General features: G+C 40.9%; 1 protein-coding gene across 1 annotated transcript in view; it reads right to left on the reverse strand.

Annotated features, from left to right (window-relative positions):
• Positions 1-26,877, reverse strand: part of zfand6 (zinc finger, AN1-type domain 6) — a 33,870-nt gene that overhangs the window by 4,229 nt on the left and 2,764 nt on the right. The window contains exons 2-4 of the mRNA XM_028822930.2: positions 17,472-17,638; positions 14,033-14,147; positions 8,539-8,639 (exon numbers count right to left, since the gene is read on the reverse strand). Coding sequence (XP_028678763.1) covers positions 8,539-8,639; positions 14,033-14,147; positions 17,472-17,622 — 367 coding nt within the window. The 5' untranslated portion in view covers positions 17,623-17,638. The remainder of the gene's footprint in view (positions 1-8,538; positions 8,640-14,032; positions 14,148-17,471; positions 17,639-26,877) is intronic.

The following is a 26,877-nucleotide window of genomic DNA, read 5'->3' on the forward strand; positions in this document are numbered from 1 at the left end:
GCGTAATGAGAGAAGATCCAAAATCAGCCATTAGAATGTTCAAGCAAATTATAGAAAACCCGATCTAAATCCGTCAGATAGAATGATATGGTGGCAAGAATGGACCAAAAAAAAAAAAAAAAAAAACATTGAACAAAACTCGGAGTACATTGATATCAGTGCTGTGAAGAACACATTAATCTAAACAAGGTGGTTATTCTACAACAGATAAAAAATTAAAACTTCATATTCATATTTTGTTATGGCATAAAATTGGCACCCTGCCCAGGATTGGTTCCTGCTTTGTGCCCTGTGTTGGCTGGGATTGGCTCCAGCAGACCCCCGTGACCCTGTGTTTGGATTCAGCGGGTTGGAAAATGGATGGATAACAGGCCAGTCCTACTTTAGCTATACAGACACACCATGGTGTTTACCATCTTCTTAGATAAATGCCAAAAGGAAACAGTGGCTCTGTATCTTTAAAGATGGTGGGACATCATCTGTTAACTGCTGAAGTTTCACTTTTCAGAACACTTTCTAAAAAGCACGCGCATGGACATCAGCAATTCTTATTATTAGCCCTTAAACAACTTATTTTACCCATTTATAACATGTCTGCTTACCCCTCCACATTAGGTGAGCAACCTGCCCAAATGGAGTGTGATGAATGAGAGAAGAAAAGAGTGTGTGAGGACAGTGTAAAGATGTAACTAGGGGTGAAGAAAAAAAAAAAAATCTCTGAAGTTGAATAAATTAGGTTAACAAAAAGTTCAACCAAGTCAGCAAAGTGGCACATTCGAAAAGTAGGACGTCATGCATGCAAGGGTCAGAGGTGTCGAAGTTCGCGTCAGCTAGTATATGAACTTTGCCAGAAACATGAAAATATCCCAATGGTGAGATTACTCTGTCGGGTCCTTCAGCTAGGCCCTTAACCAGAAAAGGCCTCTAGGGGCACTGTATAATAGCGGACGCTGCACTGGGGGAGGATGGGTAGGGGAACAAAAAAACAACAATTTGCCTTCAGGGATAAGCAAAGTTAAATGTTTATAGTGTATTTATAAAGTGAGTGAACTGACCTGACATTCTGGGACGTTCAACTGAACGATTGGTGCAAGGTCATTTCTGTGTCAGACTTGCCCGACAGCCCTGCAGCCAGGAGTTGCACGAGGAAGAAAAACAGTCATCAGTTTATCACAAAGGAGCTGGATAATGGATGTGTAGGAGCTGCAATTTGCTTTTTGTTTGCATAGGACACACACAAGCCAAAGGGCTATGGAAGTGTCAATTCTAGAATGTGTAATGTTAAAACGTACAGGAGTGACTGCTCAACTTGTGTAGAATGCATTGGAGTAATGAAGGCATATAGTTTTCTCACCATTCATGGCAGCAAGTCTGATGTATGAACATAATTGTATGTTACATAGTGAACTTAAAAGAGCAAGCCTTGGTCAGAAACTTCGTGAAGCTGCGCGTCTTTTCAAGATTAACAAGTCAAGCAGCTACTGAGTCAGCAAGGCATCAAACACATAACCAAAAAATAAAATTCAGCCGGATTGTTTTATCTTTAAATTTTCACTAAACCTTTTTAAAACTATTTTACACATTGTGAGAGACAGCCAGCAGTTCAACCCGGCCTGGATGCCCCTAAAATGGAAGGATGGGAGAAGGCAACTACTTATCAACACTGCGTCTCCCAAAACGTTTGGTGGCAGCTCCCCTGGAGTGTAGCAGTGCCCTGGATTCCCGCAGGGCATCCTGGGACTTGGAGTTTGGTTTCTCAGCCCTGTTGGGTGGCACTAGGGGGTGCTCTCAAAGGACATGGGGACTTGTGCTTTCTCTATAGCCCAGAAGTACTAGGTAGTCACGAGGACAGAAGCCCCGAAGTACTTCCGGGCTGATTAAAGAACTTGAATTCTCCAGCTGACCTGGAAGTGCTGGCAAATCCCACCAGTGGGGAAGGGGTAGAGAGATTACAAGCAGGCACCGATACAGTGCATTGCTGCTCCAACCACACGACAAACCAACTCAGGATCCCAGATTAGGACCAGAGTGCAGCCATGCAATGGGTGACACCTCAGCACCACACTAGGATCCCAGCAAACGAGCCAGAATCGGGAGGAGGTGGATAACACTTGCTGGGAAGTGTGGAGGAGAAAAGAGAGAGAGAATTGTGTTTATTTGGTGATTTATGTGGCAGTGGTGCTTAGAGCACCATTTATAGAACAATTAAAACACTTACTGCTTTTACTTTGTGTCCTGAGCATCTGTCTGTTGGGGTTAAAGGGGCAACAGTGACCCCCAGTGACTTGCAGCATAAAAGGCAAAAAGGGTGTCTTTTGTAGTGTTATTAAAAAAAACCCTGGACGCCAAATACTTTTTTGCTGCACTTAAGGAAACGTCACAATTCACCAAGAAAAAGTGAAATTTAAATGGAACATTTATTTCATGCAAAGAGCATCACAATTACTTCAACACCAATCATTTTACACACTGCCAATGAACTGTAAAAATCTATATAAAAAAAAAAAAACTGCAACAATCTATTATATGTACACGGTGCAATGGAGGCCATTGATAAAATTCAGTAAATCACTGAGCTAATTGCATGTAAACACAGAGAGGCTGATGCTCTCAGGTTAGTCTAGTGCAGCGGCTCAATCCCACGGACAGCGATGCCGATTTGCTAGGGGGCGCCAGTGGTCACGAGCCGTCTTGCTCAACGAATGTACGGCATGGACTGATCAGCTCCGGCATGCTGGCAAACTGCACTTGGAACTGACTATTAGCTGGCTGCAGCATTCAAGGAATGTACATCACTAAATATGCTTGGCTCTGGCGTGCTGGCAAATTGCACTGAGAAACGACTATAGCCGGTTCCGGTGGTTTAAGGTTTAAATGATGGAATCAGAACAAGTGCACCTGACATACTGTAGTGGAGACACCAACAAGAGAGAATAAAAAGCCCAGCCCTTTTAAAGTACAGGGTGCAAATTTAAAGGAAATGAGGACTGGGTTGTACATGTAGAACACCATTTTGAACATGTGTTCTATCTTGACTGGGGAGAAACGACTGCTGCTTTTCTGCCAGGTTTGGTGGTGAGGTTTACATTTCTGACCTACCACAAACGAAATGATCCACTCCGCTACCGGCTACGCTGCCCTCTGTACTCTCCACTGATGTTCCTTCTGGAGTAGCTCCTATCGTTGCCAAAAGAGATTGACAACAAATAAGGAACATATCTATAAACAAAATATTTGCAAGACAAAAAAGCCATTTTGAGTTCCATGCAGCTTAAAGATGGGAGAAATAAGCATTCCATTAACTGAACAGCAATTCTCAAAAAAAAGGAAAGCTGTTAACAAAAATGACCAATCTTCAAATACAGTTGTCTTATTCATGAAAAATTACATGGAAGAATTCATTTTTAAAAAAACGTAAATAATACTAATCGGATCTATACATGATACTGTATAATAAAGCCTGTCATGAAAGAGACCCCGTATTCTGCAAGTGTAAACAATAGATGACTCTAAATGTTTAAAAGAAAAGAATTCCTAACTAAATTTTAATTAAGAGAAACACTGTCTATTAATCTAGATTATTGAGAAACAAAGGCAGGTTTATTTGTCTTAATAAAAAAAGGATTGGTCTTCAAGCTTCATGAGCCTTGAAGGACTTCTAGTTGATAGCTCTAGTGCAGAAGATGGGCTAACTTAAAGCTCAAGGTGGTCTCCTCAGCATACATTCTCACTCGAAAGCATTTGCTTTAATTGCCTTACACAGTTTTATCGTTCAACAAAATGTATATTTATAGGCTCATCCATGTTAGTAGAAAGCATAGCATAAACTCAATTTTATTAGTTTCAACAGAAGCACGTCTTAGTATTTCTTAGTGTAGCACGCAAGGAACTTCTTCCACTTTATCCACCATGCATAGTGCTGCATACATATGGACATGGCAGTTTCAGATCAACTGTAATCAATTTTAGCTAAAACTGTGCTCCACACAATGTAGAAAGGTCAATATTAAAGACTAAAAAAGAGAAAATGAAACATCCTTTTCAATAAATGAATTGCTCAATTACAGCACAGCAAGCACACACAGACATTTAGCAGCCTGTCATTGGTTGTTTGAAATGCTTTCATTTTTTTTTGTTGCATCCCCCCAAAAGAGATTTCTAGGAGCCGAAGAGACCCTTCCATTGGCAGTTTATTAACTCAGTAAGCTATATGTTTGAGTTGCGATACTGAGGGATTAGTCCAGGGGTCCCCAACTCCAGTCCTGGAGGGTTCCAGTGGCAACAGGTCATCATTCTAACCCTTTTAAATTAGTGGCCTGTTTTTTAGCTAAGCTCTCCTTCTCAGGGGTGGGGTTTGATTAGTCTTCAAATTTGTTGGGTTATAAATTGATCTGTTTGTATGGAATGATTACAATGAAAATTAATAAAATAAAAATATTAATTAGTGGCCTGTTTTTGCTGCTAATTAACTTCTTTTGAATTAATTTTAATTGTCTTGCCCTTGAAGACTCAGCCCCCTTAATTGTTTTTTCCTTAATTAGCAGCCAAACAATAATGAGTTATAAAATAAGCCAAAACATGACCCACAAACTGTGTCCATCATACAGTATCTGAAAATAAAGACAAAGGTCTCAGGAATGGTGATCTGCTCAGTTCCACAAAACATTAAATGGTGCTCATAGAAGAGAGAAAAATCAACAATTTCAGAAATGTCTGCTGTTGCACAATGACAGCAGCAATGGAATCAAACAACGGGTTTAATTAACGACGAGACTCGGTGCCTAATTAAGCAACTGCTTGGAGTGAAATTGGTTGGCGTTTAAGGCCCTGACTTAGTTGGTCTTCTGTTGGCTCATTCACTTCACATTGCACCTCTCTTTGGGTGCCATTTAAGGAAAAAAAATTAAGCAATTCAGGGGAACAAATCTTAAAAAGCAATTAAAAGGAATTCAAAACATGTTAATTAGAAGCAAAAAAAAGTCACTAAGAAAAGGAATAGAATGAAAACCTGCAGTCACTGGGGCCCTCCAGGACCAGAGTTGGGGACCCCTGGAGTAGCCCGCATTGATTACGTACATAAAAAAAAAAAAAAAGTAGTCAACATCCTAACAAATTTTCTTTGGTGTTTGATCCAGCCGCCACTTAACAGGTCTTCATGCACTTCAATAACTCAATTATTCAGACACCCGATTACTAAAAATGACACGTAGACCCCTATTCAGGTCAGAGAAGTCGGATTATTGGCCTTTGTGAAACCCGATTTCACAGAGGTAATTTCTCCACAAATAATCTGATTATGTGGCCATGTAAACCCTTAACTGGGTTACTGCTAATGATTTTGTAGTCTGTGCATGTCTGTTGCGCACTGCTAGCCTGCGCACGCTTTCAGCAGCCACAGGTAGAAGCGTCCACAAAATACAACTCCAGAGGCAAATGGTTTGGACGACTACATTCTTCCTTCTCCAGGCTGAAATAAATCAGTATCTCAGAAATCATTAAATTTGTATTGACAAGCTGCACGTACAATGCTAAACTTAGCAACACCATTTTGAGAGCAGTAGGATAACACGCTTAATATTTATGTGTAGTCAGATTACTTTTTAAAAAGTAACGAGTAACCCCTAGCATCTCATTGAAGAAAGAAAAGAACCTACATTCTTATTAATCCAGGAGCTCTGTGTGTAAACCATGAAGCCCATGCACAGGTATGCCAGTTCTTTGCAGGGCTCAATGGCACAGCAAAGCAGAAACAGCGAGCAGCGTGCAATCTGGTAACACAAACCTATAAAGTATCAACTGAATTAAACATTTTTCCGAGTCACAGTGGCCGATGATGACATGAGACCCTTTTTCCGTGCAGTTTAATGAGTGTGTTTGGCCAAAGGCAAACTCCAGATGATTATTTGGAACATTTATATAATAAAAAAACAGGTTAATGCCTTAACTGGGTTATTCACTTTGACCTAAATTCTGTGTGGGCATGCATGCAAACACACAGAATGAAAAGCAGCAAGGAAAAAAAGTGGTCTACCAATCCAATTCTACTTTACAACAATGCCAACCCTGATAATAGTTTTCTAAACCAGCCCTTCCAACTGTGGGTACAAAAAAATAAATAAATAAAATGACAGGCACAATTCTTTTTCCAAACAAACAAACAACACTTATTTCTATAGCACATTGTCATACAAGTGATGCAGCTCAAAAGTACTTTACAGGATGAAGAAAGAAAAAAGACAAAATCTGTATATAGAAAAGTACGTACGTATGCATGTGTGTTCCAGCATCACTTCCGAACGGCTGGAGAGATTTTCAAGAAACTTGATACACGTTTCTCACTGGTCGACTAAAAATACTGTAGGGTGAAATCAACACTAACCCACCCTGTTCTGGAAAAGGGTGTGGGGGTGGTCTTGTATGCATGTTATCATCCAGTTGACACTCGGAACGAACACCAGAGAGTGAACAGGAGGTGACTGCCAGCAATCTTTATGTTTGAGCACCACTGCGCCCCTGTTGCTTTTGAAATTAAATAGAATTGGCCGGTTCCGAGTGTCAACTGGATGATAAATAAATTCTGTACAAATCATATAATGTGATTTCCTGAATTTTTTTTTTTTTTACATTCTGTCTCTCACAGTGGGAATGCACCTACAATGTGAATTTCAGACCCCTCCATGATTTCTAAGTGGGAGAACTTGCAAAATCACAGGGTTTTCAAATACTTATGTTCCTCACTGTATAAAAAACACAAAAAAAACCCCAATATTTTCCTCCCAGGCAATGCCAGGTATTTCAGCTACTGTATGTTAGCTAGTACAAGAATAAAATTAGGCAATACTAAATTAACAAAGAATAAAGTAAGGTCTGACAGCTTGGGAGGACAGAAAAAAAAAAAAAATCTGCAGGGGTTCCAAGGCCATGAGGCCGCCCAGCCCCCTCTAAGCATTCTACCTAACATAAATGATCTCAATCAGTCCTTATGGTATACAGGCTTCACATATAAGAATTTGATGACGATGGTCATGTGGACATCTGGCTTTCAATCCATCAATGTAGGGACAGTACGGTGCTTTGATTGGGTGGTGGTGGCGCAGATTGCCACCCCAGAAAAACGGAAAAAGAACAGAAGAGAAAGAAGGGGTTAGTACGGATTTCGAAGTAACAGCAGCTCTGTCAGTTTCACATTGTCTGTTGTGGCATTAGTCATGCGACACTGACTGAAAACACCGTCACTTACTGTCCAGGAGACTATCAATGCTCCGATCAAACCGATCAGTACAAGAATAAATGTGCTTTGGTTGCTTACCGTGCACGTGTTTTGTAGTGCTCTGGTTTCACATGACAAGTATAAACCAGGCTGTGTGTGTGTGTCTTCCTCTGATGATGTATTGGGGTCACCGTTTGGCCAAACAATTACTGCTCAACTGCCATCGAGATCTGTGCTCAATTTTACCCCTACACCTAGACGTTAGGAGGCTGAAGAAAGTACTCTATGGACTACGAATTTTTGATAGCACAGCCAAGTGTTAAAATAGGAACTGCAAAGATCACTGGACACCAATCTGAGCCTGTGAAAATTCTAATGGGCTGGAGTTATGATGCATTACTGTATTAATAAAGAAGCGATCTAAACAAAATAAAGACCACAGTATCCCTAGATATATGTACAAATGAGTGAGGCAGGGCGCTCTGTTTGACTTATTTGTGATTGAACTGGATGACCGTGAGATCAGTAAAGGTTATTTCCAGCAAGATGGGGCGACCTGTCACACGTCAGCTTTTGGCATGGCACAAAACTGAATCGTTATTTTGGAAAAATCAGGACTATGGCCACCTCGTTCCCCAGGCCTATTACTCCCGGATTTATTCCTATGGGGAGTGCTGAAAGGGTTGGGGGGAAATAAAAAGTGTACAAGAATGAGCCTTGTACACTGCAACAATTACAGCGAAACATTGAACAGGAAGTTGTTGCCATCATCACCTACAATGTTTGCAGATACCTGGGCCAATATGGAGAGCAGTGTCGATTAGCGTTTGCAAGAAGACGGTGACCATTTCCAACACCGAATGAGATTGGATCATTTACATATTTAACAAGGTATGCACTTCATTTTGATCGCTAATGTACCAAACTTGGGGGCCCTGCCCATAACAATCTCCCTGGATTTGTGACAGCCGCAGCCAACTTCTTTGGCTTAGCCATTTTTACAGAGTAACCCTGAAGAATGATAGCTACTGTGTCATTCTGGTTCAGGCCCGTAAATGGTTAAAGTTGTGTACAAAGTAAAGGCGAGGTGGTGCACACAGTAAATGAGAACAAGGCCTACTCATCAAACTCTATTATACTCCTGTGTTGGCCAAAGATGCTCTCTGAATAAATGGAACAGAGAACCAACAATGATGCTTTCACAAGGAAAAACATTTCTTTGGTATAGAAATGATCAAGTGCTGTAAAGGAAAATGTAAGCAACACAAAAAAAGAAAATCAGAAATTCAATAAAACTAGCGCTGGGAACAAATGATTCAGAGCCTCACCTTGTAATTCTTCATTTGACAGAGCTGGACCGACTTCTGTTACGCTGCATTCTTTGGTATTTACTGGAGTGGAATTTGATAATACCTGGCACGATGTAAGGCTGAATGTCAAAAAGATAAAACATTTATGAGCATAAGCTGTGGTTTACAATCTTGGAGTCATTTAAAAACTTCACGACAAAAAAAGTGTGGTCTACAGAACCAGCTCCTCAAATTAAGGTAATACTTAACGGTGTATTGATGAAACAATGTATAATTTATAAACACAAAACCAATTCATATTTGCAAATTAAAGGAACATTTGGACGTTAATTCCAACAGGTAAACAGAGAGCAACTTGAGCTCTGCCTTTTTATTCAAATACAAAGTTTGCCAAATAACGCTGGAATCTGGATACAGCTCCCCATTAGCAAACTATGGGTTCAAGCTTGTTTAATAAGTTCACAGAGGCATTTAGAGTTCCTGACTTAATGACAGCTTTCAGTTTAACATAACCTCTTGAAAATGCAAATAAAAGAAAAATAAAAAATCTTTGTGGGTTTGCATAGGAACACAAGCACAAGTACAAGCACAAGTATGCAAAAACAGCAAACACAGTTTAAAATAAAATCAAACCACATCTGGCTAGAATGTCCATCCATCCATCCATTTTCCAACCCGCTGAATCCGAACACAGGGTCACGGGGGTCTGCTGGAGCCAATCCCAGCCAACACAGGGCACAAGGCAGGAACCAATCCCGGGCAGGGTGCCAACCCACCGCAGTGGCTAGAATGTGGCTTATAAAAATTACACGATATCTGCTAAAAAGTAATACATTCTGGCAAGGTGAGAATAAAATATGGGAGGCAAAAAAACAGATTGTGAAATTGCGAATGGCGCTGCGTGCACCTTTGCTTCTCATGGGACCACTGGCTAGGACCACTGGTTCCAATGTGAGCACACCTGCCCTGAACAGCGACTTTTGTTTTGCATTATTATGGTCCCTGCTTATTATTTGATGTTTTTCTTTTCCCCTTATTTGGCCACAAGCTATATATACATACTTTTTAAATGTCAGGAATTAAACAAACAAAAAACACACACGCCCCAAAAGTACATAATCAATAGCCCTGGACAAAATCCAAAAGCTCTGCATTCCTCGATCTGCAAAAGGCAGATGGTTTCAATGACAAACTGGATCAAGTTCTGAGATCTCTATCTATATAAAAACAAACCTCCTCTGTAAAATATTTACCAAGGAATAAATCAGTTTACATTCTATGCAAGGATACCCACTTAAGTGAAATACATAAATTAGGTATATAAAAATGCCTATGTAATCTATATACACATGCATATATCTATGCATACACACACACACACACAAACGCATACACACACTCTGACAGTTGCTTGTGCTGAATGCACGCAGAAAATGAGAGAATTCTTTATGATGTCTAATCAAGGCTATAATTTTACAATGTATATATACTTGTTGTTGGTTTGGACATGTACAGAGGAGAGATGCTGGGTATATTGGGAAAAGGATGGTCAGGATGTAGGTGCCAGGCAAGAGGAAAAGAGGAAGGCGTAACAGGAGGTTTATGGATGTGGTGAGGGAGGACATGCAGGTGTTGGATGTGAAAGAGTAAGATGACGAGGACAGGAAGAGATGAAAGAAGATTAACCGCTGTGGCAACCCCTAATGGAAACAGCCGAAAGAAGATATATAAACTAGTCATTTAGCCCGTTACAATAACGGGCGCTAGAACAGTAGTGCATAAATATTGGTAGGAACAGTCTATATTAAATGGCAAGGGACTTTGACCTCATTCTTTTTGTTGGTCGTATTTTTCTTTCTTTCAGCCTTTCTTTTGTTGATGTTTACTTGCTGAGGTGACCGTTCTTCGTGGGCTGCTGCCGTGTATCGTGTGTCTAATTCTGCGACAGTAATACTGTCTTGTACGTCCACTGGCTTGTACGTCCGTAATATACCTTTAATTTTCTCTGGTGGTAATACAGGCGTGCGCGTCGGTAATACGCCTTTAATCCCCTCGGACAGTAATACTAACTTGTATGTAGCTGTAATATGAGTCACTGTATTGTGTACCTTTAATTTCCTCTCGCAGTAATACTGGTTTGTATTTCCGTAAAACACCTGTAACTTTCTCTGACAGTAATATCACGCATCGCACTTCACCAGAAGACACACACACACACACACACACCTGGACGCACACAGGGATTTTATTAAAGAGGATGCATTTCTAAACAATCAAACAAATCAAAAATTGTAAAATGCCAAGTTAAAAATGGAAAGTTAAAGAGACTTCATTCTACTTAACATGGCCATCTAATGGACAGAAGAGGAGCTCAGGTACTGTGATGTTTGGGTACAGCGGAGAACAGGCTAACACCTCTCATTTCAGACGCAATTTTAATACTGGATGGGTTTAATTAGACCGGTTGAGCAGGAGGAGGACTAGAGATTTCTGCAAATGTACAGTGATGAAAAGGGGAGCAGAGCACCATTAAAACTAAATGCGTGATCCAAGCACTGAATTGTGGACTGAATTGGTCCATGTCACTGCAGGGGGAAAAAGTAAGTCGCATCATTCTGGCTGACTCATCAACAGAAATGATTCACTCAGTACCAGCGTTCCTTTTGACAAATCCTTCTTAATGCTGGTGACTCAATAGAAGGAATGAAGGCTTATTAGGTCAGTTCCTTTCGTTGACACTGCTGTATCCAAATATTAAATGTCGTTAAACATAAACCTGCGGCACAATCCGAGCAGGCCTGACCTCATCTTACTGCCAACTACAAGCCTGAATTAACAGTAGCTGCTCAGTTATCTATGCCACAATGTGTCTGTTGCTTTACTGCAGGGTTGTAGTTTGTTACCACTCCAAAACTCAGACAGCAGTACATCAGATTGTTAAAAAAAACATTTTATGTTCATTTTTTTTTTTGGACACACACACACACACACACTATACATACACACATCAGGGGGCTCCACCCCCTGCTCACTTTGCTTGCCAACCCCTGTGTTTGGTTTACCGGATATACAATTTAAAGAGACTTATTTTCATGGGAATTGTTACATGTGCATTATTTTCACTTTTACCTTAAAGCAATAATTGGAATTAACTTGTCCTCAAGATCACATTGAATTTTGATTCCATTTTTAGATCGATAGATACTTTATTAATCCCAAGGGGAAACTCACATACTCCAGCAGCAGCATACTGATACAAAAAAAACAATATTAAAGAGTAATAAAAAGGTAGGTAAAAACAGAACCCCCCCCCCCCACATGGAATTGAAGAGTTGCATAGTTTGGGGGAGGAACGAACTCCCCCCTCCTTTTGGATTTTACATTGTGACAACGCAACGTATAACTGCCCGTGAGTGAATATTGTTTCTCTCTCTCTAATAGACTTTTAGACGTTCATCCCTGTGATTTGTTAACTGTCTCTGCAAAAGCTATTCTAACAGGAAACTAAACGTTTTAATACGAATGGGATATCAAGATCTCCTTTTGTGTCTAATGTTATTCGTGGAATATGTACTACATTACCTTTCTTGTCGCCTGCTAAAATTTTACGTCAGAATTGTTCGACCAATTTTTAATACAACTAATCTTGTCCTATTGCATAGCCCATCACTCAGACATACATTACACAATAACATTACGATGTGTCCTTCTTTCTACAAAAATTCAGGCGGTGGAAGACCGGAATGGTGTTAAAGTTTGTAGATATTCTACGGGATATTGTAAATAGATGTTTTCATCTTCCGCACCAACACCACCAACTGCTTCACCATAGTCTATTGATACACATTTAATCAATTTGCCGTGTAACCGATCGACAATTTTCATGTCAATTCATTTGACAGTTTCTCGCTGCCATATTTAGATGAATGGGTGATTCTAAACTGGATCTTCATAAGTGTGTGTGTGTTCTTAACTAAGCCCTTTAATGGATTGGTGTATGTCCAGTGACTTCGTTCCAAAAAGTCACGTCAAGATTTTTTTTATCATATAGAACACGCAGCTCGCCAGCAGCAAGAAAGTCAGCTGATGATCCGACCGCTTCGCCTTAGTGTGCGTTCAGCCCCCACCCCCTTCACAACACGGGCGGCAGAGACACAAAGTGCCAAAAGGACAGCTGCTGTACAGGTTTTTAAATGATTGACGTGCAGCGCGACAAGCAGAACACGCAGCTCGCCAGCAGCAGCTGATCCGACGGTATCTCTTTAGCGTGCACCCCCTTCACAACGCGAGCGGCATTATACATCCTGCGAGAAAGATTTAACCATGCCCGTGGCCGGAAATAAAGGACAAGTATTGTTTTTACAAAAGTTTTAAAATAAAAGTGAAAATAATGCATATGTAATAATTCCCATGAAACTAACAATCTCTTTAAATTGTATATCCGGTAAACCATACCCAGTGGGAGGGCGAGCGAAGCCCCATAGTGTGTGAAATATTATATATATATTTCACACACACATATACACACACACCCACCAGTGGAACCTCGGGTCACAACCATAATTTGTTCCAAAACTGTGGTCTCAACCTGAAGTAATTTCCCCCATACTATTGAATGTTAAATACAATTAATCCATTCCGGACCGTACGAGCTGTATGTAAATATATATATGCACTTGCTCGCAGAGCTCTCTCTCGCTGAACAGGGAGAGACTGAACACGTGCGGAAATCATCGGCGCGTACGAACCGTAAGGGAAACTGGCTTGTTCATCACCCGAGTGTGTGGTCGTGAACAGGTTGAAAAGTTTGGTGAACTTTTTAGTCATAGCCCGATCTGTACGTGGTTCCAGATGTTCGTGACCCGAGGTTCCACTGTATATATAAAATTTTCTGTAAAACAAATTTCCCCTTCAGGGCAAATTAAGTATCATCTGTCTGTCCATCACTACTACTGCAGAGCTCCAGTAGATTCAGAGACTCGGACTGCTTTTACACAGAGGGCCAACTCATACTGAACTTTAGAAGTATACAGGATATATTTTATATCTATTTACCGTTTTATGTTGTATTTAACGTATAACAAGGTATTCATTGTTCTCATTATATTACTTTCAACTGAAACAATTCCAGTATCTGTGTCCAGCTGCATGCTTATTCAAAATTAGCTAACTGTGAAGAAGGTTAATATTTAATATGGCTAGTCAGAGTAAACTAGGCTTAGATATGGGGGATTGTGGAAAGCTTCATTATTAATGTATTTATTTTGTAAAATACATTTCTAGTGTGTCCAGGATGAAAGTTAGTGCGCTTTTTATCAACAAAGATTTACTAGTAGTTTCACTTAACTCTGCTTCAACCTTAACTGTCTCTCCAAATGAAGAGCGTGCAAAATATTTAAGTTCTGACCACACCAGCAAGCTTATATTGGACAGCCCTCATTTTATATTTAAAAAAACCACCACCACACTAGCATACATTTTGAAGTTAAAAAGAATCTGAAAAAGAGACTACCTGCTTGGTTCAGATGGTGATGACGCAGAGTTCAGTGCTGCCATTACTTCCGATGTACTGCTTTCCGAGTTTTGGAGTGGTAAAGACTCTCCCATGATGGCAACACCTGTGGAAGCTAAGAACAAATAAAAAAAGAGGACAAAACAGCACAGTCAATCTGGGAGTAAAAATAAATAAAATAAATGACGACTGTTCACATTGCGAGGCTGAAGTGGCTCGAATCTGTTTTGCCGCCTTCATACGACACAAGTCTGATGCTTTCAGGGCTGTGTGGACACACAAAAAACATCTTTTCAAATCAGACTCGAGTCATTTTCACGAGTGGTCCTAGATCGGATCAGATACATACTCTAATTTGTGACACGAATGAGAACCATCCGATGGTAATTTATTTGCATTCTGCCTATGCACATAAGCCGAGTGCTCTCTCATCATGAGTCAGCACTGGCAAAACAACAATGGAGAAGAGATCAAGCTGTGACAACAGTCATGGGTCCAACCTTTGCGTACTCCTTTCTCGTACCCACACATACATCACTTAGTGCAGCAGTGCCAGCAATAGCCGCAAATAAGTTAACCACCTGGTTCTATTGCACCTCCTTGACCTAATCGTGTACATAGTTTACTGTCCTCTAGAGCAAAATGCGATGCATACACAGGACCAGGGGTCCCCCAACTCCAGTCCTGGAGGGCTCCACTGGCTACAGGTTTTCATTCCATCCCTTTTCTTAATTAGTGACCTGTTTTTGCTGCTAATTGACTTTTAACTTTAACTTGCTCTTGATGACTCAGATACCTTTATTGTTTCTTTTTCCTTAATTAGCAGCCAAACAATGAGACAAAATGAGACCAAAAGTGTCGATCATACAATATCTGAAAATAAAGAAAGGTGAAGGTCTCAGGAATGCTGATCTGCTCAGATCCCCAAAACATTTTAAGCGGTACTCTTAGAAAAGAGGAAATCAACAATTGTGGAAATGTCTGCCATTGCACAAGGAGAGCAGCAACAAGCCATGGAACTAAAGAACGAGTCTAATAAATGACAAGCTTCGGCACCCCATTAAGCAACTGGTTGGACTGAAATGGGTTGGAGTTTGAGGCCCTGACGTAGTTGGTCTTCTGTTGGCTCACTCACTTCACATTTCATTTGGGTGCCATTTAAGGAAAGAAATGAAACAATTCAGAGGAACGATTAAGAAATTCAGGGGAACAAATCTTAAACAAGTAAATTTAAATTAATTCAAAAGAAGTTAATTAGCAGCAGAAACAGTGCACTAATTAAGGGTTAGAATGAAAACCTGCAGCCACTGGGGCCCTCCAGGACCGGAGTTGTGGACCCCTGTGTGACTAGTTACTACCATGCCCATTTGGTTGGTTTTAATGCCACGAGTTGTCTCACAAATTACATTTTTTTTTTGTTGTTGGTGATGTAAATGATTGGTGCACAAACATATCAATGAGTGCAAGTGTGCCGATTTGGAGGACAGTTGTGTTCACATTACGGTTATACACAGCAGATCACAGGTACTTATGGACGCGAGCAAAAAAAAAAAAAAAAACTGAGTAGTGAACCTTGTGATGTGACTGTAGTGAAGTTTAAAAATTCAAAACCATTATATAGACGCCTCGACTCAAACACGTTTGAAGGATAGAATTCTGAAAGCTGAACATAATGAGTGAAGTAAAGCAGCAAATAAAATGCTCTGGTTTTACTTTTGTATTGTGAAACACAAAAAGCCCAGATCTTAACGAGTTTATGGTTTTGAATAAATAACACAGGATCAAGAGAAGAACATGAACCGTCAAGACCGGCAAATCCAATACAGCAAAAAAAAAAAAAAAAAAATTTCTGAACCGCGCAATGAAGCTTGTGATGTGAACGTTGAGAAATTCAAAACCATTATGTAGACATCCCTGGACTCAAACACATTTTAAGAAGGGATTCCGAATAGTGCTGGGAGGTATACCGGTTCGAAAAATGTTTATTTTTCTTATACTGCAACATTGGTTTAAATAACCTAAACAACGTTCGGAACGTGACGCAGCAGGAAACTGTTTAAGGGGGGACCTTCTTCACTTCTAAAAACACGCATGCAATGGAGTACATGCGTTAGTGGAGATATTGAGTGGTGAAAATGGACAGAACATTCCAAAACTGTAGCTGAACATGAGGACACAGGACTTTGAGTCCATGGAAAAAAGGAGCCGTGTCTGTTGTCTGGAGATACTTCGGTTTCAAAAGGTCGGATGTGGGGCAAACAAATATTTACTCTAAATGCTGCCGAGCTAAAGTGGTCCAACACGAGCAATTTGCTGCACCACCTTAGCCGCAAACATGTTTTGGAGTACCATGAATGCATAGAACTAAGATAGGCACCCTCCACATCCTCAGGTAAAACTGAAAAAGCGAGAGGACACTCGAGTCAGACGTCACTTGTAGACGCATTTGCTAGAGGTACTGCCAATGACAAAAAAAAGCAAGCGGTGGATCGAGATAACCAACGCCATTACAATCCATATAGCCAAAGACATGGTTCCATTAAGTACTGTGGGGAAAGGCGGATTCAGGGCTATGATCAAGACACTGGATCCCTGACGTGATCCCAAGTCGCAAGTGTAGTTGGGTTACAAAACATATTTATGATTTATTCCTTTTCTAAGGCAGGTTCAGTGCAATACAACTTTTGACAAGCACCTCTGTATATTTTACTAAGTCTAAATGCCTCTTTGGATGGTTGAAAATATGCTGTCAAAATTATAGTTTGTTTGCAAAATTTGCTTAATGAAAAGGCTCTATATTTTGACTGCAACTGTCATGCAATGCAATTCCTTCTCTTCATTAGTGCCACCCCCTTGAAAACTATCACTTTATGGGGCCATGCAAACCTTAATTAATACTTGTGTACATTAAAATTTGTTTTGTACAATGTACAATTCTCATGAACGTGGAATAGGTTATTCTTAGCCAGTCTACTGCAGTAACTGCAGCGGAAAATGTGGTTAACATCCACTCATGCATGGGGAAAAAAAATACTGTTGAATACCGTGAAACTGGTATAATTTTAAAAAATACCGTGATATAGAATTTTGTTCATACCGGCCAGCACTAATTCTGAAATATAAACACAACAAGCAGAATAAGGAAGCTCTAGTTTTACTTTTGTATTGTAAAACACAAACAGCCCAGATCTCCAGGAGTTTGTGGCTTTAAATAAGATTACACAGCTGGTATAATAGAACTTTCCAAGAAGCCACAAAATCTCCTCCCTACAGGAAAAGACCAACCTAAACCATGAGCACAATCCAAAAAAATAAATCCAACTGTACCAGCCTACAGGCGTGTCAGATTTTTTAATTCTTTTCGAAACAAAAGGCAAACTACCTAAATGGGGAAAGAAAAAATAAAAATGAAAAAAGTTGTTGTACAGTAAAATCTTACCTGCCGGACTAACTCTGCCATTTCCATTTTGTCTCTGCAGGAAGTCTTTATAGCAAATTGAACACATGCCATTTGTGCGAGGATTTCCATAAAATCCACAACCGGTACTACAGAGCATAGGCACTGGGGTTTGATTAGTTTCTTGAGCCATGTCCCTTATATTAATCCTGTCAACAAAATACAACTCTGGTGAATGGAGAAAATCGGCTAAATTCACTTCGCCAACTACATGCTAGAAGACTTTGACTTGCAATAAAAACAAAAACAAAACAAAAAAAAAAAAAAACAGCTCTAGCCGCCAGCTCGCTACAAACAGGTTCTGGTTTAAAAATAGGGGGGTCTCAGGTTTACAGACACACAATTTACCTTCCTCCTCTCCTACCAGACCAGATGGCACATTCGTGTTTAGTACATAAACTATTATATCAATCCGTTTACTTTTGTCGTGTAACTCGGTTTCATAATCCAGGTCGGTAAAGCACTTTAATAAAACGTAGAGAAAGTAAGTTGACAATTCACGCCTTAAGGAAATTGGGTTACGGGAGTGAAACAAGACTGGTGTACCTCACGGTGGGATGATTAAATAACTTAGCTTTAGTTCAATCAATTATGCACGTTTTTGGCAGATTAACGTGCAGCTCGAAACAGACAACCCCTACAAAAAGTCAGTTAATAATTTTCGTAAGTTCAAAGTATTTGTTAAAGCCCTACAGTCAAGAAAGGATGAAAAACTTTTATTTCAAGCTCTTCATTCGCTGCAACGTTACGCAAAAACCCCAAAAACTCAACCTTAACATACAATTGTAAGATTATCCATATTACTAACCGAGAATGCTAAACCGGATGATGGACGCAGGCACATCCGGCAATGGGCCGTAGCTGCAAAAAGACGTACTGCGCAGGCGCAAAAAGAGTCCGCGAGAGTCGGCTGAGGAGCCGAGAAAGGCGGACAAAAGAGGGGCGAGAGGCGGACAAGACCACAGAAAAAAGGAGTGAGCACAGGAAAAATGGAGAAATGAGGAAACGCAGGCAAAGCACGAAACACATTGCACACGAAACTAGACCCAAAAAAAAAAAAAAAAAAGGCTCGCGCACAACAGCAAGGCACCCCCCCCCCCCCCACAGGCACCGGACGGGACACGCACCAAGAGGGGGATTCAACAAGCCCATGGAACACAAAAAAAAGAACACAAAACCACCCCACAGACCCTACAAGCAAGGGACGGGACACACACAAACAGGGGGATTCAACAAGACACAGGAACACAAAAAGAAAGAAGACGCTCGCGCGACAACAATCCTCAACCGACCATTAGACCAAATGCCCCTTTTAACACGACGCACTATATTATGTCCAAAAAATATTAATGTGGAAAACATAAATACCCAAGTCATTCCATTACTTCCTGGAAAGACACAACTCTTTCTAAGCTCTGATAAACTTGACTCTGATCATAACAATAACCATCTTAAATGACCTTACAAGTTCTGAGCTGGAATTACCTTTTACACTTAAACGGCGTGTACAAAGAAATTTTCAAATAAACCTTTACACTGTGCCACACTCTTTATTGTTTGCTTTCTATTTGCATCATCTACACCGTCACACTATTCTATATCTCATTCATACATCACGCTCTTTGTCATTCCCAACACCAGGGGTTGGCGAGCGAAGCGAGCAGGGGGCAGAGCCCCCTAGTTACTTTTTAAATGATACTCTCTCCATTCATTCTAACATTGGAATTCCTACACAAAATTCTGTCCTAACACAACTATAGTGCACAGAAATAGTCCAACAATAGATGGATGGACGGACAGACAGAACTTTGAACCCATAGGATAAAAAACCACTTGAAAAGTGATAAATAAAATCCTCACGGTATTATTCAGATACAACTCCACAGATTATTATAATACAGAATGGTGCAGGGAAACTAGGTGTTGGTGACCCTGGAGTTGTTTGGGACCAATATGACCTTGTGGACAACCCCTTGCCGTTAGTTATAATGGAGAAACGGAGTGGTGCTCTACAAGCATTAGCTGTGAAAACCTTTTATAATAATAGTGATAGTACGACTGCTGCGCAAAAGGGAATTTTGCCGTTATTACCAGTTAGGACTTTATGACTGTGTCCCGTCTGCTCATGCGATTACAACAGGAGTGTGAAATTTTGAAGAAACGGGTTCAGCCTGAAAAGCCACTTTGCAAGGTCAATTGAACAGAAGTTGCACCATTATTCAACAATTTGTCTTAGTGAGAGGTCCTTGGACGGTGGGAGTGAAACCTGCTGAAACTCAAAAAGGATGTTGGCTCACTATGGAAGTGAAGAACCAGCAGGATCCAGCGAAACGTTTAAAAATGGTGCAAAGCAGGATGAACAAGTAACATATGAAGCTCAATCTGGTATACTGCCTGCCCGACAATCGATGGCAGCTATTTGACAACTGTTTGGAAGACACGTCATTTTACACAACGGTGACAATTCCAGTTTGCTGCCTTCACTGTATTCTAATTGCGATAATTAAAAACAAGCAAAGCAGACACCCGAATGACCACCACTAAATGATGAAAAGCAGCAACTGCTTCAGCGTCAGGCCCACTAATTAGTCAATAATGGAAACGCACAATGGGAATCAGGATGAACATGCACACAAGTGCTTAATTTATTCAAAAATGCATTAACACACCAACTTTTCCAATTTCTACTTTGAGCCCAAAACACAAACTGGGAAATCACAGCGCACTTAATTAGGTTCGGAGCCCAATTAAAGACAAACCTACAGCCCCAAGGTGTCCCCAGGATTACGTCTGGGTAACGCAGGTCTGTCTACTTGAAGCCAGGTCAACTGAACATGGTTGCATCATTATGGAACGACGCATATTAGTGAGATTTCTTTGGACAGTGGGAGTGAAACCTGCTGAAATTCAAAAGGATGTCGGCTCACTACGGAAGTGAGGAACCAGCAGGATCCAGCGAGACGTTTATAAATGGTGTAAAGCAGGATGAACAAGTGTAACCTACCTATGAAGTGCAATCTGACATACTGCCTGCCCGACAAATCGATGGCAGCTATTTGACGATTGTTTGGAAGATGCGTCATTTCACACTACGGTGACAATTCCATGGCCTCCGAGATCCCCAGATCTCACAGTTTGCGATCCCCCCCCCCCTGTGGGGACATTCTAAAAGCCAAGTGTACCGCACACGTCCTGCAACCACTGCTGAACTAAAAAGGAGGATTGAAGAGGAAAATCGCTGGCATTCCTCTTGACATGTTATGTTGAGCAATGCAGAATTTCCACAACAGGCGGTCAGATTGTGTACGGAGAAATGGACAACACCTTCATGAGGTTTTTTTTCAAAACAGAAAATGAATATTGATTGCCATCATGAATTGCATATCCTGTACAATACATTTCATCATTAAATGTATTTGATAATGTGTTATTCCTGCATTGAACGTTGGTTGAAAATTTCCCCGTTTCCCCGCACCACCCTGTACTAAAAGGGTAAAGCAAAAGGTGAAGGCAATTTGAAAATGACGCGGTGTCCACAACGGATAGAAGTAGGCGGCAGACACGTTTGTGATGACTTCTGGGTAGTTTGAACATGCACAGTGCAGCACTCTGCTGTTAGTCTAGTTCAGTGGTTCTCAAGCTCAGTTCAGGGGACCCCCTGTGGCTGCAGGTTTTTGTTCCAAACAGTTTCACAATCTTTATAAATAATACGCTACTGTGGCTGGCTGTCTGTCCAGGATTTTCAATCACCTGTAGCTCGCAAACCATTTGACCTATGGACCTGAAATTTGGTACACATATACTACATGATGTTTATTATCCGCTTTCAGGATGACGATTGACCTTCAAGGTTATTCCTCTTTTTATTTTTTTGGAGAATCAACTCTCGGCAGCGGCCAGCAGGGTGGAAGTGCAGTGCATGTGTCCAGGCACCATTCTCATCCCTACCACCTTCGCCGTCACTTCCCCTTACCGCTTCATATCTTAAATCATTCTTGAGGCAGCTTAAGTGAAAAATTGACTTAAAACACTGACTTAATCAGTTTTTACCAGGGCTTTGGAATCGGGGTCGAGGAGTTCGAGACAATTTTGGGTACCTGGAGTCAGCAAAAATGTACAGACGCCGACTCCTAATAAATGTAAATTGTAATGTGAGGAAAAAAAAAAAAAAAAAAAAAATTACAGCAAGTTCAAACGTCCCATTTCACAAACAATAGTCATAATTAAGTACTTCTCTGATGTAAGAATAAAGCCCAGTGCATAGTTGTGTTACTACTAGTGTGAAGTTTAGCTGAGCTATTATACAAACTGACATTCCCATATTGTAATCTGGATTATGGTACATTACAAAAAGTTTTCATTTTATTTCAGATACTAGTAAAATACCCGCACTTTGCAGCGGACAAGTAGTGTGTTAAAGAAGTTATGAAAAAGGAAACATTTTAAAAATAATGCAACACGATTGTCAATGTAATTGTCTTAGGCTTATTTTACTACTGATAACTAAAATATTTCCCTTTATCAGTATGCTGCTGCTGGAGTATGTGAATTTCCCCATGGGGATTAATAAAGTATCAATATAGTGCCTTTCATATCTATATCGATCGAGAGTGAATTTGAGGATTGTAAATGTTGTATATGAGAAATGCACATTTTTAGGATGCAAGGATCGCTTTGTAAATGACGTTTGCAGTTCTGCCCTCGGGCTGTAAAATGAGCAAACTGTCTGCTGAGCTTACTCTTGAGCATACAACGTACAGTTGGCCATGTGAGAAGCAATCTGGTGTCAAGTTAATGCTGACTTTTTTGAGTCTGGCCCCGTGACATTTATTGTCATAGCGAAGCAGACCCTTACTGGACATTGGAGGCATTTGAATTGGAATCAGTATGGGTGAGGTTTAGAGGTAGCCTGAAAGAAGAATGAATGAGCAGTCCTTCCACCCTTGTAGCGGTGGAGTAAAGAAGAAGGGAGCAGTGAGGACGACAAACAGCTGAGGTAAGTAAAGGAAGCGAGTGAGGAGGCACATGAGCGTGGGATGTCGTTAATGTATATCGGCAGGGAGTCAACCACGTGGTAGGTGTGCGGACAGCGGTTGTGCGGAACAAGGAAGGGGGACTGGGGGCGGCCCTTGTGTGTCTCTGCCATGAAATAAATCGCCTGTTAACGGAAATAAGGAATGAAACCGCCAAAAGGAGAGGTCAGTTCCGAAAGTTCCTTATGACATAATGGTGAGAACCGCCAAAAAGACGACGTTATTTTCGAAAGTTCGTTACGGGGCACGGCGCAGAATGAAACATACTTAACAAGTTTTAAGTACAGTGTAAAGGATGAGCATGGGAAATTTGGATTTCCTATGAATATTGGAAGTCGCAGAAATAGTGAGGAGGGGTTTCCCCTATCTATATATACAGTTTAGGGGGTAGACCCATCCCCCCCATCCCCCAATTGGGTGTTGCAGTAGGACATGAAACATAACTAACTTATCAGTACACTGCAAGGAATGAACACACCAAATTTCAGCCATATGGAAAGTGCGAGAATTAGTGAGGAATAAGTGAGGGCTTTGCCTTTTATATGTGTGTGTAACAAGTTAATTTGAGTGTAAGCAAGTGTAACGATGTAGGTGGAGGTGTGCATTATGGCCTGATGCGTGTTATGGGGTTCTTGTCTTTTGTTTAAACTGGCCAAAACGGTAGAGAGTCCGCTTCCTAGCCAGTAGTTCTGTGGTTAAATGATGTGTATGTTGCCTTCCTTCAATCAACATGGAAAATACATTAGCAGAGGCGTCCGAGTCAGAAGTACCGGAAACTAAGGAGTCGAAGGATTTCTCTACCGACTCCACAGCCCTGGTTTTAACGTGAAATGATGCCGATGAAAGAAGCGGGCCACTAGGGTGGAGAAAAGAAGAGCAGCTCAGGAAGCAGCAAGCGCATCAACCTCTGAGCAAACGAATGATAAACGTACAGAAAAAGAGGATGAAAACTAGGAGCGCTCAAGTCGAGTGTATTCACTGCACGTTATCATGCAGTGCGCGGTTACTGGTAAGTGATAACGGATATCTCATTTAGTTGCCCGACTTTTTCCCCCTCCTCCTCTTGTAATCTGCATTCAGATAAGCAAGTAAATCACATTTAGAAATATTTCTATTTTTTTGCTATTGCTTTTGTAACAGCCAATCTTAGAAAGTAATGCTTTAAGTGAAATTCATATTAGTGTTTGCTTATACCACAGACAGTCGTATATAGCCTTTTAAGTTAAGAGATAGAACTTTCTTGCTATAACTAAGATGCTGTGTGTTAATTGAGGCAATTGTTGTTTAAACAGGTCCCATTTCCATCCATCCATCCATCCATCCATTTTCCAACCCGCTGAATCCGAACACAGGGTCACGGGGGTCTGCTGGAGCCAATCCCAGCCAACACAGGGCACAAGGCAGGAACCAATCCTGGGCAGGGTGCCAACCCACCGCAGGACACACACACACAAACACACCCACACACCAAGCACACACTAGGGCCAAGTTAGAATCGCCAATCCACCTAACCTGCATGTCTTTGGAATGTGGGAGGAAACCGGAGCACCCGGAGGAAACCCACGCAGACACGGGGAGAACATGCAAACTCCACGCAGGGAGGACCCGGGAATTGAAGGTCCCATTTCTCAGGGGCTTAAAAGACCCATTTTCAACTTAGAAAAGAGACAGGCATACAGTTTCCTGACCGTTTTGAAATGGTTCAGAAACACTTTGAAACGGTTTAACTGAATAAGCAAACTTAAAGAAATGAAACAAGATTTTTAAGCTTTGAACAGAACTTCCCTAATTTTTGCTAGTTCATACAAAAAAGAGAAAATTGAAAGGTTTGTTTTTTCCAAAAGCATTAGTAAAAATTCAAAGATTTTGTATGTGGAATCAATTTGACACATCAGGCTTTTGCTGAATCCCATTTACAAGCTGGAGCTGCTGAACTTTGGTATTTTTGGGGTAAATGCAGCTACAGCTTTAAATACTTCTCTCTTTTTGAGGTTTTCATGTTAGTTTGCTGCCTTCATTGTATTCTAATTGCGATAATTAAAAACAAGCAAAGCAGACACCCGGACGACCACCACTAAATGATGAAAAGCAGCAACTACTTCAGCGTCAGACCCACTAACTAGACAATAAAGATCTATCTATCTATCTAATAATGGAAACGCACAATGCGAGTCAGGATGAACATAAAAAAAAAAAAAAAAAAAATTCTCCATACAAGTGCTTAATTTATTTAAAAATGTATTAACACACCAACTTTTCCAATTTCTTCTTTGAGCCCGTAGTACTAGGGTGTTGTACCATGTTAGCCAATAAAAGGTGTCATTTTGCTTGACTTTTCTCTACATTCATAATGGCTAACGAAAACGATTACAATATGCAAGCTTTCGAGGCAACTTGGGCCCCTTCTTCAGGCAAGACGTAAGCAATTCTTTGAGCCCAAAACACAAACTGGGAAATCACAGCGCACTTAATTAGGCTAGGAGTCCAATTAAAGACAAACCTACAGCCCCAAGGCGTCCCCAGAATTACGTTTGGGTACCGCAGGTGCGTCTACTTGAAGCCAAAGTCAACTGAGCACGGAACAACGTGTCTTAGTGAGATTTCTTTGGACGGTGGGAGTGAAACCCACTGAAACTCAAAAGGATGTTGGCTCACTACGGAAGTGAAGAACCAGCAAGATCCAGCGAAATGTTTTATAAAATGGTACAAAGCGGGATGAAGAAGTGTAACATACAAAGCTCAATCTGGCATACTGTCTGCCCGACAATCGATGGCAGCTATTAGACGACTGTTTGGAAGGCACATCATTTCACACAACGATGACATTCCATGGCCTCCGAGATCCCCAGATCTCACGGTTTGATTCCCCCCCCCCCCCCCATTCTGTGGGGACATTGTAAAAGCCAAGCATACTGCACACGTCCTGTAATCATTGCTGAACTAAAATGGAGGACTGAAGAGGAAATCGATGGCATTCCTCTTGACATGTTACGTCGAGTAATGCAGAATTTCCACAACAGGCTGGCGGTCAAATAGACAACACCTTCATTTATAAAAATGGTACAAAACGGGATGAACAAGCAACCTATGAAGCTCAATCTGGCCAACCATCCAGCATCTCACACAAGCCCACGTCGACATGGCGAATACTTCACCAGCAAAAGTGGACAGGTTACATTATGTGGGATTGCTGCACTGTTGGATATCCGTTGTGGACCTGCACGTGCCATAGGGCATTATGATTTAGGGTACCGTAATGTCTGCTCAACACTGGCACCCAAAAAGTATCCTTTGAATTTCAGCAGGTTTCACTTCCTCTGCCCCCAGCCTTGTGTTCCAAGCACCCCTATAAGCCATCAGGAACATAATATTGTGTCAGCTTCTATCTGTTGCAGCTACCACAGAATTTTTAAACTGCCTTTATTTACCCTCATTTAAATTTTTGTGTTTTGAATGGATGGGTACATTAATGTTGCACTGGGATTAGTGTGTGTGTTTAGCGGATAACCCTTTGAATAAGACTTTCAACAGAACAAATACATCTGAAGGTTGATCTGCAACTCCAATTGCTTGTTAAAATGTTAATGTTAACAGGAAGGCCAGGATGGATAACGATACAAAAAAGAAATTCATTTTTAAAAAGTTGATGATGTTTACCTTTATTTCACTGCTTGCACATTACGAAATTGTCTCCCTTACAAAGGAATTTGATATTACCTCCCAATACGGTGGGTCAACTCAAATTGCTCATACAGTCGCTTTAAATTTTAACGAGGCCTGCAGCAAAGACTCTACAAGTTGTACCATTTTTGGTCCATTTAAGACAAAGTCTTTATATCTCAATCACATTACATTATATTTAGTTATCTGGCTGACTTACAACATTCTGAGATACAATTGCTTACATTTCTTATGTCCCCCCCAATTGGAGCATAGGGAGACAAAGGGACTTCCACACGGTCCAAAGTGTCTGTACTGGAATTTGAATCCACATACTCGGGGGACTGAAGTCCTCATTTACCGCACTGTTCATCATTACTTGGGATATCGTCTTATACCTTAAGTGGTCTATAGGTTACAAAAAAACAACTCCAGTACTAGGATGTCGTACCATGTCAGCCATTATGGATGTAATGGGAAGTCAAGCAAAAGGACACTTTTTACTGGCTAACTCAAAAGATTACAATAGGCAAGCTTTCATGGCAACTTGGACCCTCTTCTGCACGGTGGTGTGCTGGGGAGGCAGCGGCACAGAGTTGCAAGAAAGCTTGCCTATTGTAATCTTTTGAGTTGGCCAATAAAAAGTGCCATTTTGCTCGACTTCTCATTAAAACAAGTCTTAAAAACACACCACC

Source organism: Erpetoichthys calabaricus, chromosome 17, assembly GCF_900747795.2.
Source record: "Erpetoichthys calabaricus chromosome 17, fErpCal1.3, whole genome shotgun sequence".
NCBI classification, from domain to species: Eukaryota; Metazoa; Chordata; class Cladistia; order Polypteriformes; family Polypteridae; genus Erpetoichthys; species Erpetoichthys calabaricus.